This window comes from Mycteria americana, chromosome 2 (genome assembly GCF_035582795.1).
Source record: "Mycteria americana isolate JAX WOST 10 ecotype Jacksonville Zoo and Gardens chromosome 2, USCA_MyAme_1.0, whole genome shotgun sequence".
Taxonomy (NCBI): Eukaryota; Metazoa; Chordata; class Aves; order Ciconiiformes; family Ciconiidae; genus Mycteria; species Mycteria americana.
In genome coordinates, this window is record NC_134366.1 from 121,274,017 (window position 1) to 121,288,063 (window position 14,047).

Here is a 14,047-nt window from a genome sequence, read left to right on the forward strand (position 1 = left end):
GAGAGGAAACATGGACATTGCTAGTGAAGAAAAGAGAAGCAGCTTGCTAGTTCTAGCTATTGTACAGCCTATCAGTTTGAAAAACAGCACAGCGAGGAATGACTGAAGTTACAAATGTGGAAAACTAAACTGCATAATGTTTGGAAGCAAAGTCCTTTGTTTTGGAAGACTGCTGTAAACATTTCTGTGTATCTTGAATGTCAGGAGGACATGTGGACTATATCACGCTAACATTATTACTTTCTAACTGCTCTTTCACTTGCAATTATCAAGATATTAATGAACACTCTTAAATATTGGGTATAAACTCACATTTACTGACATGAAGCTCGGTCTCTAGTCAGAAAACCTAATAAAGATTTAAAACTTTGCAAGCTAAATCAGACTTGGTTTTGTTTGAATAAGGATGTAATCTTCAGAGTCTAAAGGAGTAATTGCAGAACTTGATCTCAAGTGGATTGATGTCAATCCAGAAGCAGTCCCTGCTTGTTATGACTGATTATGCTTATTTGTAATTGCTATCCATGACAACCCTTATTACAGTAAATAAGGCTCTGGTAAATCCTCTTGGACCAACACTCTTGTTTAGAAGGGCATTGTAAGTGCTTAGTATATCAAAAGTACCTAAAACCCCACTTGCTTGAACACAAGCACAACAATTTCCTTTAAGTATTCTTTTGTGCATTTATATTGCAGCAGCTGTATGTGCCAATTTTATATACTTTCATACATACTTCTATGATTTATATTGTGGTTATATCAAATGTTGGGGAAGTTTCATGCTGCTTGCTTATTTTAAAACATGAAACGTGATCTTTATTCACTATAGAAATAAAAATATTGTTCTGAGTTACTATATTTTCTGATGTAACTACACTGCTTAGGTTCCTATCACTGCATTTTCAGTCAGTGCGATATAATGTATCATGCAGTCAGGCACAGACTGTCTGTTAACTTTTGGCTTTTCTGGCTCAGTCAATCTCAAAGCATTAGCTGTAGCTCATAGTTTGCATTATGCAGTATTTTGATCTTTTGAAATTTGTTTTCTGCACACATCCTGGTGAAAGCAAATGATTTGGAAAAGGCTGGTAGAATGGGTAGAGAAAATTCTGCTCTGAAAATTTTGATTCAGGTTTTATTTTTTTCCCCAGAATAAAATTTTGATTTTGAAATACGTTTTGTTTTCCACATCATATTTGTTTCGCACACCATTGCATGATGTCAGTGTTGGTAATGCAAGACATGACATTATGAAGTAGAACAAAATAAAAGTAACATGAAATAAAATACACTTAAAATACCTACTGAAAAATAAATGTTGTTGTAAATAAAATGTTTAAATTTCCAAAACACAATTTTTCTGAAATAAATTATTCCTGTCTTGGGAAATTTTGTGTTTTCAGGGTGGACACCAGAGAAAATTAATGAGGTTTTTTTAATGTGATCATTAGGTAATCCAGTAGAAAACCAATTCTAATAAAAGAGTTTGTCTGACTTAGATTATTGTGTCATGTATAGAAACAAGGAAGTGAAATAAAAAATCAGACACTTTTTTTTAGCTCTTGTACAATGCCCTGTAGTTTTTTTGAACATTGCAATTTTTCATTTATGATTGGAAGAGAATTATGGGAACTTGTGCTACAGGTGTCTTTTACTTATGTCATGAAGATATTCCACAAGCAAATATAGACCTTATCTCTGCAGATTTTTGCATTGTTTCCATTAGGAAGCATGGATTTTATATACTAGCAGAAGGTAGACCCTCTGGTAACACAAAAACTTGTGTAGTCTTAAGAAGGAAAGACTGTTGGTAAACGGTATGTCTAAAGAGACATGGTTTTAGACATTCACACACCTCATTGCATGAATGAGGTGCTTAGATATATTCTGCATTCTTTGACCTTCATTTAACTGACTGGGATCATGGTTTATGCTCAGTTTTCAGAAACCAGAATAAATTTTATGGAAGAAATGCTTTCTTTTCCGCCTTAAGATTTTTATTTTCTTCATAATACTTTCTAAGTATTCCTTCACTGGTTTGTTTTAGATTCATTTGCCATGGGCTTGTCAATGGTGAGAAGTACATTTTCAGAGTCAGAGCTGTTAATGCAGCAGGACTCAGTGAATTTTCACAGGATTCAGAGCCTATAGAAGTGCAAGCAGCCATTGGTAAGCTATTTCCCATTGCTCTTTTCAGTGGTAAATATGTTTTTTTTAATTAAGTTAAGATGTTTTCAGCAGCTATTTGTAACTAATTGTTTTGTTTTACAATGCTGTCCACAAATAATAATTTATCCATAGATCCTATAGTCTCACAGCCATAGTTTCACAATCACTGCACTCTTGTAGACTGTTCACCTTCACCATCCAGTCTTCTTCAGGTGTTTCTTGTGAACCACTGTAAGAGAGCACTGCCAAGTTCACTTCATAGGTATCCTGGAAAATGGAATGTCATTCTGATTCCGTAATGTGGTATTTATCACCTCTAATGCACACCATCCTATATACAGTCAGTTTCTAAGAAATTTGTTTCCATACCTAAACCTAATAATCAGTGCAATGTGTCTTTTGTAAACCTTCTATAACGCTGTGTGTTCTGCCTTTGTTGATGAATTATTTCTGTTTGCCACTGCCTGAACTAATCCATAAAGATTAATGAGATCACTGGTAAATTCTGTGTCTGCAGCATCCTCTCATTTGTATCAAAACTGCATACCTCACAACCTTAGAGAAAAGAGAGGTGGTCTAAGGCAATTTTTTGAGATCATCTTGAAAGGATCAGAAATATGACTTGGAAGATCTCATACTAAAATAATTATAGCAAATGAAGATTCCTATTAACTTTCCATATTTCTTCTGCTCTGAAAAGTAGACATTATTAAAAAAGCATTACTTGTGAGCAGGTTGAGAGGTATTCTATGCATTTCAAATTTTTGTTCATTCAGACTTAACATTTTGTGTGTAAAACCTGTGATTTGTCATACTTTGGCTGTATTGTTCACTGCATAAATTTCTTCATTCTGTTGACTAAATGAAGAAAAAAGAATGTATTCTAATTCAAAATGTCTTTGCTGTTTCCTGGCAATTATAGGGGGAGGATTGCTTCATGGTGTGTGTCCTGAACTGAGTGGTAAAGCTGGTGGACTAACAGACCGCACTACCAGCTGGGAAGGCATGCATGAGTCCTCCCAGCCTATCTTTGACACAGATGCTTTGCTAAAATGCAATGCTAAATTTAATAGAGACACACTACGCAGTAGCTCTGACAAACTGGGGAGTACAGGAGACAATAACACGAGAGAAATGGTTAAGGACGCTGTCACATCTGCACCACAAAAAGTTGCTGCTAAGCAGGCAAGTAAGTCTCAACCCAGGGATCTTTTGACACTGGAAAAAGTGACAAAGAAGAAGGATACAGGTGAGAGTTAATAAAATAAATAGATTTCACTGCTTTGGTACATCCACTTCAGACGGTTGTAACCTCTGCTCGTCCATGCCACAAGCGAACGTGTTTTCCAGTGATGCATCTTCCATCAGACCCATTAATTACGTGACAAACTCTCTGTTAAGATTATTATGCATGTAATGGTATCGGAGACCACTTTACAAACTCAGTGGATACTGAAAGTGAAACATATAAATCCATTTACTAATTTAATAGCTTGTTTGACTACGTATTAATGTATCCAAGATACTGTATTATTTCTAAATCACTTCAGTAATTTGTTAGGAGACTTCTTACCTAATCTCTGGCTTATGTACGTGTGAAGGAAACAAAATCTGATTATGCTGGTAAGCATCAAAATCTGTGTTGTGTTAGGATATATGAAGATCCTTTGTGGATTTACGCCTAAGCTACAGTTTATCCTCTGAGACACAATGCTAATGAATGTTGTGTTGTACCTCTGACTGACAGCAATATGTAATGAGGAAAACCTATCAAGTTGAAGGCACATGCACAAAATCACGTTTTATGTTGTCAACACCTGAACACCCATTATGCCCAAGAAACGTGGGGCTTGAATTTCATTTAAGTCCTGGTACCTGGCCAGTGAACTGAATTCCTCCCCAGGCCTCCGAAGTGAGACTCAAAAGGCTTGTGCAAAGTGTTGAACAGAAAACAAAGCAGAGGCACCTGCGGCTAGCTGACACTGATATAAAACGTTAAAGACAAAAGCAAACATATATGATGCAGGATTTCTATCAGAAGTAGGTCTTCAGGGTCACAAGTAGGACTTTCCACTGGTGCATGACATATTGGGTGTGGGCAAGCATTTCCCCACTAGATACAGAAAAGACTTTATAAGAAAATGGGTTGGGATTAAGTTAATGATTTCTGTATTGTTAAAAAAATAATTAAAAAAGAGGATTATGCAGCAAATTTTTTAATGTAAGTTCCAGTAACAGACGTGTTCCATTTCTGGTCAGCCTACAGTGCCTATGTTCACGCTTCCCTCCATTAAGGTAAGATCATGTGATGGGTGCAATGATAAAATTTGCACAGTGTATACATTTAAAAGAAAAAAAAAAAAAAGAACAGATAAACTCCATTCTCGGAAGGGAAGAATGTGGGCCTATTTAAAAAAAGGAACTACAATGAATATTGTATGTGTGAAAAAGGGTTTGCTTTCAGCAAAAGAAAACAAATCATTGCATCTCCAATTTTTTTACTTTTCCTGTAATGTTTTAGTTCCTCATTTTTCACAGTTTTAAAGTGAGTCCTAATCACTTACATCAGAGCTGCAATCGCAACACATTCTTTCACTATTTATCAGCTTGCTTCTCAAAAACCAAATGATCCTGAGAACTAATTCCTATGCAGTTTGGACTTTTTCATTTGGTTTATGGAAGCTTTTATCCTGCATTTCTTATTCCAACTCCAGAAACTTCCCTTGACCACATAAATATTGTCCTAATTAGGAAATGCAGGATGGGAGCCACCTGAATACGGTAGCTGAATGCCAGTCTGACTATTGAAATACTACTTTCTACTTACGTATTATTCACATTGAAACAGCTGCTCCATCTCCACCTTATGACATCATGGTACTTGAGAGTGTTCGTGACTCGATGGTATTAGGATGGAAACAACCTAAAGTCACTGGTGGAACGGAAATTACCGGCTACTACGTGAACTATCGTGAAGTGGTTGATGGAGTTCCTGGGAAATGGATGGAGGCCAACATTAAGGCCATTAGTGAGAGGGCATACAGGGTAAGAGGTTAACTTCTGTAATTGCCGTGGGTGCAGACAATATTTCCAAAACAGATCTCAAAGACAGATTGGGATGAATTATGATTCAGTGTACAGATTGCTGTTCAGAGGGTTTTATATCCATGATGAAAAATGTATTTAGCTCTGTTAAACTTCCCTGCAAAATTATTTGTACCCTTATCTGTTAGTCTGGCACCAACCATCGTCTGTGAATGCACTATTCTAGACATAGCCTGAATCTTTGTAAGTCAGGCCCTCGCAACAAATGGCATTCCTACTGGGCTTGGATCTACCCCAGTGCTTGCTGGTGCTGGAACCAGCCCTGTGCTAGCTGTGTTTTGTGATCAGTTCTTGACCCAGTTTAGAGATAGTGCTAGCTACAACCTCGTTGAGCTGCTTTACAAATGAAAAGCAATGCCAGGACTGAGTTTCACCCTGCTGCGAGGACAACTCTTGCCTTAAGTGAACTTGCTCTGTATCACGAGACAAATTAATATGACTGTTGAGCAATACCCTGCTCCCCCCCTGACTACCAAGGCATCTATCAATAGGAAAAGGGGTTTACAATTTGAGCGTGTTAAGACCATTCATGTATGCTCCACCACTGATTAGAGGAAAAGCCAAGATAGTTATCGCCTAATATATGTACATCTTCATATATATTGCCTTATATATGTATGATATATCTCTTCAGGCACTTAAAAGCATGCTGATGTGTCGAACAATTGTCATTGTGACTTTCTCCTAAAGCCTTAATCCAAAGTTAATAAGCACCATCTTATTGATTCTGCAGATTCAAAACCTGAAGGAAAACATGGTGTACCAGTTCCAGGTGGCTGCTGCTAACCTGGCTGGGGTTGGGACACCCTCGCTACCCAGCCAGCCCTTCAAATGTGAAGAATGGACCATTGCTGTACCTGGTAGGATCCTGAGGGGGAGGTGGAGGTTACTCACAGCCCAAGGGTGCTCTGTGACTGATTATCTAAGTTCTCAATGACTTTAGTTTCCAGGGGAGTCAACGGGCACTGAAGTTCACACCCAGGCTTGAATCTCCATCATGTTGATTCAGTACATTCACACTGATGCATTAAACGATCCCCATTTAATCAGCAGCATTTTACAAGCAGCTTGTATTTTCTTTATCTTTCCTGCTTGGTTTCTGTACAGTGTCTGCCACTTTGCTTCATAGTTTAAATGGTAGACATAAATACCTGCCTAAGGTACAAGGCAGAGAAGAATGAGGTCCCGTAACCCTTGTCTAAATGTATCACTTCAAGGCCAGATCGCTGGCCTTTTAACACTCGTTGAAATGAATGAAAACAACCTCCATTGACTTCAGCGGACTTTAGAGCAGTCCTTGAAGCAGCTCATTAGCTTAATAATTAACTTATTTCCCTGAGTTTGGAGATTGTCGGTTTTGTTTGTTCATGAATATTTGATCAAGATACCAAATCTCAACAAATTGGATTGTTTTTTGGGCTAGTCTTTTTAATAGGCATGGGTTGTATTTCTATCAGGTCCGGATATGATACAGAGGAGCTGCACGTGTTATGTCAGCTCTGGGTGTACAACATGGTGTCTGGTTTTAGGTTTTGAAATCTTATGCATTAGTCCTTTTGGGATTTATTTTGATACCACAACTCCAACTTTTACTCTTACTTTTCAGGGCCACCCCATGATGTCACATACACAGAAGTTAGGAAGGACTCTTTGGTTTTACTGTGGAAGCAACCAGTTTATACTGGTCGTAGTCCCATAGCTGGTTATTATGTTGATATGAAGGAAACTGAAGCAAAGGAGGAACATTGGAGAAGTGTCAATGAGAAGCCACTTCAAAAGAAATTCTTGAAGGTAAATAGTTTAATATTCAAATACTGGTATAACAGTATAATCTTGAGGAAGTTAGCCTTCAGGAGCATCATCCTGTGCTGATCATGGTTCCATTTAATGAAATACATAGTAGTTTATGTTGTGCTGAGGATACACATGTGTAATGCCTGTATAGTCAGACCAGACAGTAACTCAGAAGACAATCTGGTATGACAAGCCTAAAAATAAAAGAAAGCACTGCTAAAACCAAATACCATTGTTATAACGCAGGAAGCAACCCTAGCATTTTCTAGTTCAAAGGGCAAGATAGGTATCACTACACAAAAACAGATGGCACAAAAATAGATGTTGTGATAACGTGGCAGGTGATTCTTTCTAATACAAAGTACCCTCTCCTCACATTTCACGGCAAGTTAAACCCAAGCTTTTTGCACTATTATGCTATATCATTTTGTGGAATTACTTCTAAATAAGGGATCAGCTGTATCTCTGTTCTAGAGATACATCTTAAGTAGGTTTGCTATTTGCATGCTTTTCAGAATATTTGAAAGACAACTCACCTTTAAGTGTGATCCTTTCATATAAGTTTTAAAGGAGTATTTGCAGGTTTTATAATGTCAGTATGATTCCTCAAGTCACTACAATTAAATCTGTACAATTAAATGCCCTCCTGTTTCTAAATAGGTGTGGCTGGTACTTATTACCCTGATAATTTCATTTTTAAAAGCCAGAATTTACCTGCAATAAAAGACTATGCTGTTTCAGAGGTCAAGGTACGTGAGTAAAAACATCCTGTTCCAATAACAATGCTCCTTTTGCAAAGAAATCAATAACAGTAACAATGCTGTCTAAATGTTAGCTATGCATACAAGGAAGGAGCAAGCCAAACAGATCAGTCATGTCACTCTGGAATTGAAGAAAAAAAAAAAAACACGAGGAAGAAATATTTGTCAACTGGAAAAGGAGCAAAACAAAAAGAAAGGAAATATAATTCAAGCATCCAGACTGGAATTGCAAGAAGTGTGAAATTAAAATCATTGTTTTGTAACACATCATGCATGTATGTATATTTGCTTCCTCCAGATAGGTGGTCTAAAAGAAGGTGTGAGCTATGTGTTTCGTGTGCGGGCAACAAACCAGGCTGGTGTTGGGAAACCATCAGATGTCACGGATCCTGTTGTAGCTGAAACACGACCAGGTTTGTTAGAAATACGTCCTCTTTTTCATCATATTTAAACAGGTTCCTGTTTGTGCGATGTGTTTACATACAGGCTGTATGTGAACAGTCTGACATCTCTCAAGTCAAACTTTTTTACTAAGCAGGAAATGAGTTGAGGGTCATAACTTTCTTGTCTGGCATATTTTAAGGTTAGAACAGATTTTCTTACTATAACTACAGGTTCAGGAATATAAAAATACAATAAAGTTGTAAGATTTGCATATATCTATAGATAAATGCATAAGCAGAGGACCCACTAAGATCAGCTCAACCAAAACATTCTACATATGTAGATTTTGCCCTTCCTATAGTAAACAATTGTTTATGTTTTATCTCTCTCCTGTCTTTAACTTATGTAATATTGCCTGAGGAAAGGGTAAAAGAAATTACTTTTTTCTCTTGGCTTTAAAAACTTAATGAAGTCAGTTTGGAGACCACCTTCAGTAGGAATTCAAGTGCAACTTTTTGCTGGGGTCATCCTTGAAGGCTGGCTCCAGCATGTCTATAATGCCAGCAAGAAACTCGGGAACCAGTGCAGAGGCAGAATCTCCATACCTGGAACTTCAGAAAACCCCTCAGTTTTATTTAGCTATACAGGTAACATAGGCGACTTCGATCAGAGTCGACACCTTTTTGTCACTAAGTCCCTAACAGAAAACACAAGCATGGGTTTGTGGCTTACTCATCTACTCATTACTATTTTAGAAGCGGATGGTCCTACAAGGTGGAAGAAGAAACTCCCAGGTATTTTGACCAAATCTAGTATAAAGTTAGTATGACCTAATAAGGTACAGGGGTACAACCCAGCCTGGATCCACCATATACCCTCTTTTCATCTGACAAGTTCCCTTCCTTTGCCCACAATGTCTCATATCTGTTCCCACCTGGGAAGGTTTCTCAGAGCCCTAAAAGAGCAGGAAGGCAGGCAGGCAGCGGGCAGGCAGGACAGCATGGGGGCCTGGGGCAGCCGGGCACAGGGAGCATGACTAGCGGTGCAGGGGCATAGGCAAAGGAGGTGACTACCTGGGCAAACAGCTGCCTACCCTGCCTGCACAGTCAGGTTGATAGCTGCTCCTGCCTGGAGAAATAGTCAGGGTTTATTTGGGATGGTATTGACTGTGAGGTGTTGAGCAGACATCCCTGGCGATCATCAGTTCTCATTCCCACCCCGGCTCTCTCAGGAGTATTTCCCTGGGACCCTTTCCCTGCTTTCTGACTCCCAGGTCCATTTTTACATCTCCTATTCCTGCAGCAGCACTGGCCCAGCTCTCATAAATTGCCTGGCCCTTATGACCAGGGCAGCAAAAATCCCAAGAAGCCTTGAGTTAGCTCTCAGTGAGGCTGTAAGTCAAGAAGGTCTGAAAAAGGATGTCTGAAGCTGGGGATATAAAAGAACTGGAAAACTCAGAGTGGGGAGACTGGGGCGACTGCTAGTAAGGCTGGGATGGGAAGAAGGGACTGGAAGGAGTAGATGGTAAGTTGAGAGGGTGTAAGACTGGGGTACAAGGACAAAAAAGGATAACTATGTGAGTAAGAAGGGCTTGGAACTGGATCTTTTGAAAATACAGTAGCCATCACTTCAGATCTACAAGCTGCTGAAGCACTAGGGCTATTTCCATAACCTGCAAGTGGAGTAAGGCAAAACTTAGAAACTTGTTCTTGAAAACAGCTTATATACAGCAACCACTTCTAAAAAGAGAATCAAACCAGTATTAGTACTAAACTTTTGGCTTCACTAATCCATTTGCTTTGAGGGTTAATATCTATCTGTCAGACTTTTGATAAAAACTTGTTATGATAACAATCCTCAAGTGTACTAAATAAAGGATTGGTCATGCCATTATGGTTAAAAAAAAAATGAACGTAAACTCTTGTGAAGATGATCATCATGACAAAAAAAATTTGTACAGCATTTTCAATGTTCACTCAAATGAGACACGTGTCCACCTGGCAATATGAACTTGAGCAGAACATTTGAGAAGGAGGTACATCTTCAGCGTTAGAGAAGGAGGTACATCTCAGGACCATGGCCTTTTTGCAAGCGAGGCTTGGGTTCATAGGTGTAATGTCTGAGGGATCACAGGAAAGTCAGGGTTTGGCCCAGTGAACTCTGAGGGAAGCTGAAAATTATTTACTTGTACAAATCTGGTTGACCCATATTTTGAGCTGAGATCTGCAGATACGGCATCCACCAAACTAAGCTTCTTAAAAATATTAAGAAAGGACAAAAGGATTATTAAAAAAAACTACTTCAGAAAGCAGTCTCTTGGGCAGGCTTCCACCTTTCTCATTCAAACCACAAAAATCTCAAGAACAATCATACCATTTTTTAAAAATTACCACAAGTCTTTTGGTGTTGCCCAATGAATAGTACCTTTATTAACATCTTGGATGGAGACAAAATATTGTCAGGTCTCTCTAGATAATTCCTGCTGGAATGTTGCTTTTGGCAAATGTGTAAAATCACCAGATGACTCAGCTTTCTAATCAAAGAATGTAAGTAAATAATATCCTGAATGAAAGTATTTGCTTGAATACGAATGGTACCAATTGTCTTTATCCAGTGAAATGTGTAAATATAACGATGCAATACTTTGCATCCACCTTCTCTTATTTGAAAACATTTAATTTTTACAGTTATCTTCTAAAATTAAATTAAAAAACACACCCATATAAACAAATATCAATCCAGGCTACTTTTGAGCTGTAACTTTGTCTTTAGACAAAAGCACTTGGATGTGTGGGGATCTCACAGGAAGCAGGGGAAATCCAAGAGCAGACTGCAACTCTTCCCCATTGCTGCCCTTAGTCCTTCTGCATCTTGGTGCAAAGCAAAATTAGATTCTCATCCTGCATCAGCCACTTGAGAAGAGCTTGAACCTCAAAAATTAATGAAACCCTGTCCCATTCAACTTTTCTGACTGCTGTATTCAAAATGATGCCATTAACTCTAGCGTTTTGAAGCTGTCTGCTTTATCTTCATGTTATCTCTTTCCTTTCAATGCAATAAAACGCTCAGATAAATGGAGATTTGATATGACATCTAAGTATTTTATTTCTTATGATGACTTTAAGAGAAGCTCTGGATGATATATTGAAACCACCAAGCTATTTAGAGGAGGGAAATTAAGACTGCTACTACTATGGCATCCTCTTTGGTTCCACTTTGTAGGATAGGTGGAAACCTCTGGTCAGTAATTTAAAAAGATTTTTTTTTTTTTTTTTTTACTCATATAAATATTAGAGGTAAATGCCATAATCACCTCTGGAAATAAATGCTATGCATTTTTATCATAATGAGAATACTTTAAAACAAATATAAAAGATTCTGTCCTTCAAATGAACCTTCTGGCTGTAATTCTTTGCACATTGCATAAACTGCCATCAAAAGATTCATGTGCTACTGATCTACAGGAAACTAAACGCTAATGAAATATCAAGTGATGAATTTCCATATAATAAATTAAATTATTAAAAAATTTGCAAATATGCTGCTGCCTAGTAAAATATTTGTAGACCTTAGACTTCACTTTTTGTATATTGGTACTTAACGTGCTTCGTTACTGTGAGGGCTGGTAAATAACAGTACCAAAATGGAAATATTAATCTCATCTTTCATTAAATGTTATGGCAAATTATAAAGACTAAGAAAGCTGCATGTACACAAATTGTCATTACAGGAGCTACTCACAGTGCTGGAAAGGACGTGTATAGTATTCAGATGATGAAACACAGAAATCTCCTTGTATGCTTGAGGCTCATTAGGAATTATGCTGACAATAAAGCATTTAATCTCAATGTCAGGAATAAGGCTCTTGTCTTTAAGGTACAATACTTTGTGGAGAAAGCGTGTCATTAGCATTCTGGGAAGCCCGGAATTGTCTTAAGCTAAGTAATATAACATGAGTGCCCTATTCAGACGCGAGATCCAGCTCAGAGCTGTTCGGAAAAGGAGGCTGGATGTTCTCCAGCACCTCTCAGTGCACACATTCTCCCTAACATTCTCAGACAAGTTGTTGAAATGAAAGTTAATGCCACAGATGACGAGCTCGCCGAACTGCCCGAATCCCAGACAACATTCCCTCAGCTTCAGTGGGGTGCGAGGGGGCGGGATAGAAGTGCCCTCGGGTTTTTGATACGGGATTCACCCCCCAGGGCCTTTTAAAGGACAAACTGGGTCACCTTATCCAGCACAAGGACTGTAGGTACTGGCAAAACAGGGTGGGCAACTTAAGCAGCTAATTGCAAATATTCACTCCCTTTGCGGGCCCCGGATTAATTCTGCAGACGGCGGCAGGGCCGGATGCCAAGCACAGCAATTAAACCAACCTCCCGGAGTGAAGCCAGAGTCACTGAAAATGTGCCTCTGTTGCACAAGTGAGTCCTGATGGGGCAATTCGATTGTTTCCTCTTCTGCCTCCTGCACCTCTTCAAACACTTCAAACATTTGCACGCGGTATTCCCTTTAGAGCTCTTATTTTATTAGGGAATAAGAAATTAATGCTGCGTAATGAAAGCTCTGAAGCTCTGACTACCCCTTACCATGGAAAATATTGCTATTTAATATTTCAAACATTCAGTGGATTTAGAAGCTTGCTTTTTTTTTTTCCTTCAGGTTTTCCCAGAGCAAATATCATAACTCTCATGTGTGCTTAGACTTGCTCAAATAAATCGGTTGATTTACGATGCTCTTTAATCTGTTCCTTATTTTTATGAATTAGAATAAGAACTGTTCTTGTGAATCAAAGACTGAGGATGCCAATGTTTGCAGCAATTTATGTGCTGACTGAGAAAATGGCAAGGATCTGCTTAATCTACCCTGTGAATGATATCTATATGAATTTGTTTGCTGGCTTCTCTGAGAAAGTGGAATTGCCTTTTTCTGGTCTTTCAGGAACCAAGGAAATGGTGGTTGATGTAGATGACAATGGAGTAATTTCCTTGAAATTTGAATGTGATCAGATGTCTCCAGACTCTAAGTTTGTTTGGTCCAAGAATTATGAACCAATTGAGGATGACTCTCGACTGAACATCGATACCAAAGGCGGAAAGTAAGAACCCTCGGCGGTAGCAATACTCTCGTGTTTTAGAGATCGAGGCTGGTCACAGAAACCCATCCTTTTCGATGTATGACCTCAGTAAGAGTTACATCTGCCTCTGTTACTGGAAGGCTACCTTATGAGTATTCTGTTGTCCAGCAAGTCCATATGGAGACCATTGGAAATTGTAGCTTGCACAGAATGAGTCAGGCCTCCTGTTAGGCAATTGAGTTATGTTTGGGCATAGGGAGAGAAAAATCTGTGCTCTGTCATCTTGTAGCCTGTCAATCAAGGAAAATTATTATTATTATTCCTATTGTTATTATTTTAAATCTCCAAAGGATAAAATTATCTGGTTGCTTGCAAAATGCTTTTACCATGTAACGCTGTTGCAATCTCCAGAGATGTTGGAGTAAGCAGGACTCTCTTCTGACGGCGTCACCATGGTCTGATTTGGTAACTTCTCTAATGCTCTACAAGCCTACTCTGTTTCTGCAGGCTTTTAACAGAGAGGAAGAAACGACAAATGCACAGGTTCAGCCTATGAAGCACCTATGTGCTCTTCTAGTTATAGAAACCATACAGAAAGAAACGGTGGCTCACCACACTCTTGGTATTGCACGTGAAAACTGAATCACCCTGTACTTACAGTATCTTTTCATGCTCATCAAAGACTTGACAACATGTTTTTAAGCATGCTTGAGCTAGGTTAAACTAGCTATCTCCAGTGATTTTGGCACTACCT

The 14,047-nt window shown here is 38.6% G+C and overlaps 1 protein-coding gene across 3 annotated transcripts in view; it reads left to right on the forward strand.

Moving 5' to 3' along the window:
• Positions 1 to 14,047, forward strand: part of MYOM1 (myomesin 1) — a 116,219-nt gene that overhangs the window by 81,797 nt on the left and 20,375 nt on the right. For 2 of the 3 annotated variants that reach the window (XM_075494428.1, XM_075494427.1), the window contains exons 17-22: positions 2,048 to 2,169; positions 5,018 to 5,214; positions 6,008 to 6,134; positions 6,881 to 7,065; positions 8,128 to 8,242; positions 13,158 to 13,314. In XM_075494428.1, the coding sequence (XP_075350543.1) occupies positions 2,048 to 2,169; positions 5,018 to 5,214; positions 6,008 to 6,134; positions 6,881 to 7,065; positions 8,128 to 8,242; positions 13,158 to 13,314 (903 nt within the window). Of the gene's footprint in view, positions 1 to 2,047; positions 2,170 to 3,091; positions 3,419 to 5,017; positions 5,215 to 6,007; positions 6,135 to 6,880; positions 7,066 to 8,127; positions 8,243 to 13,157; positions 13,315 to 14,047 lie in introns of all 3 variants that reach the window. The other variant, XM_075494429.1, reaches the window with a different exon arrangement.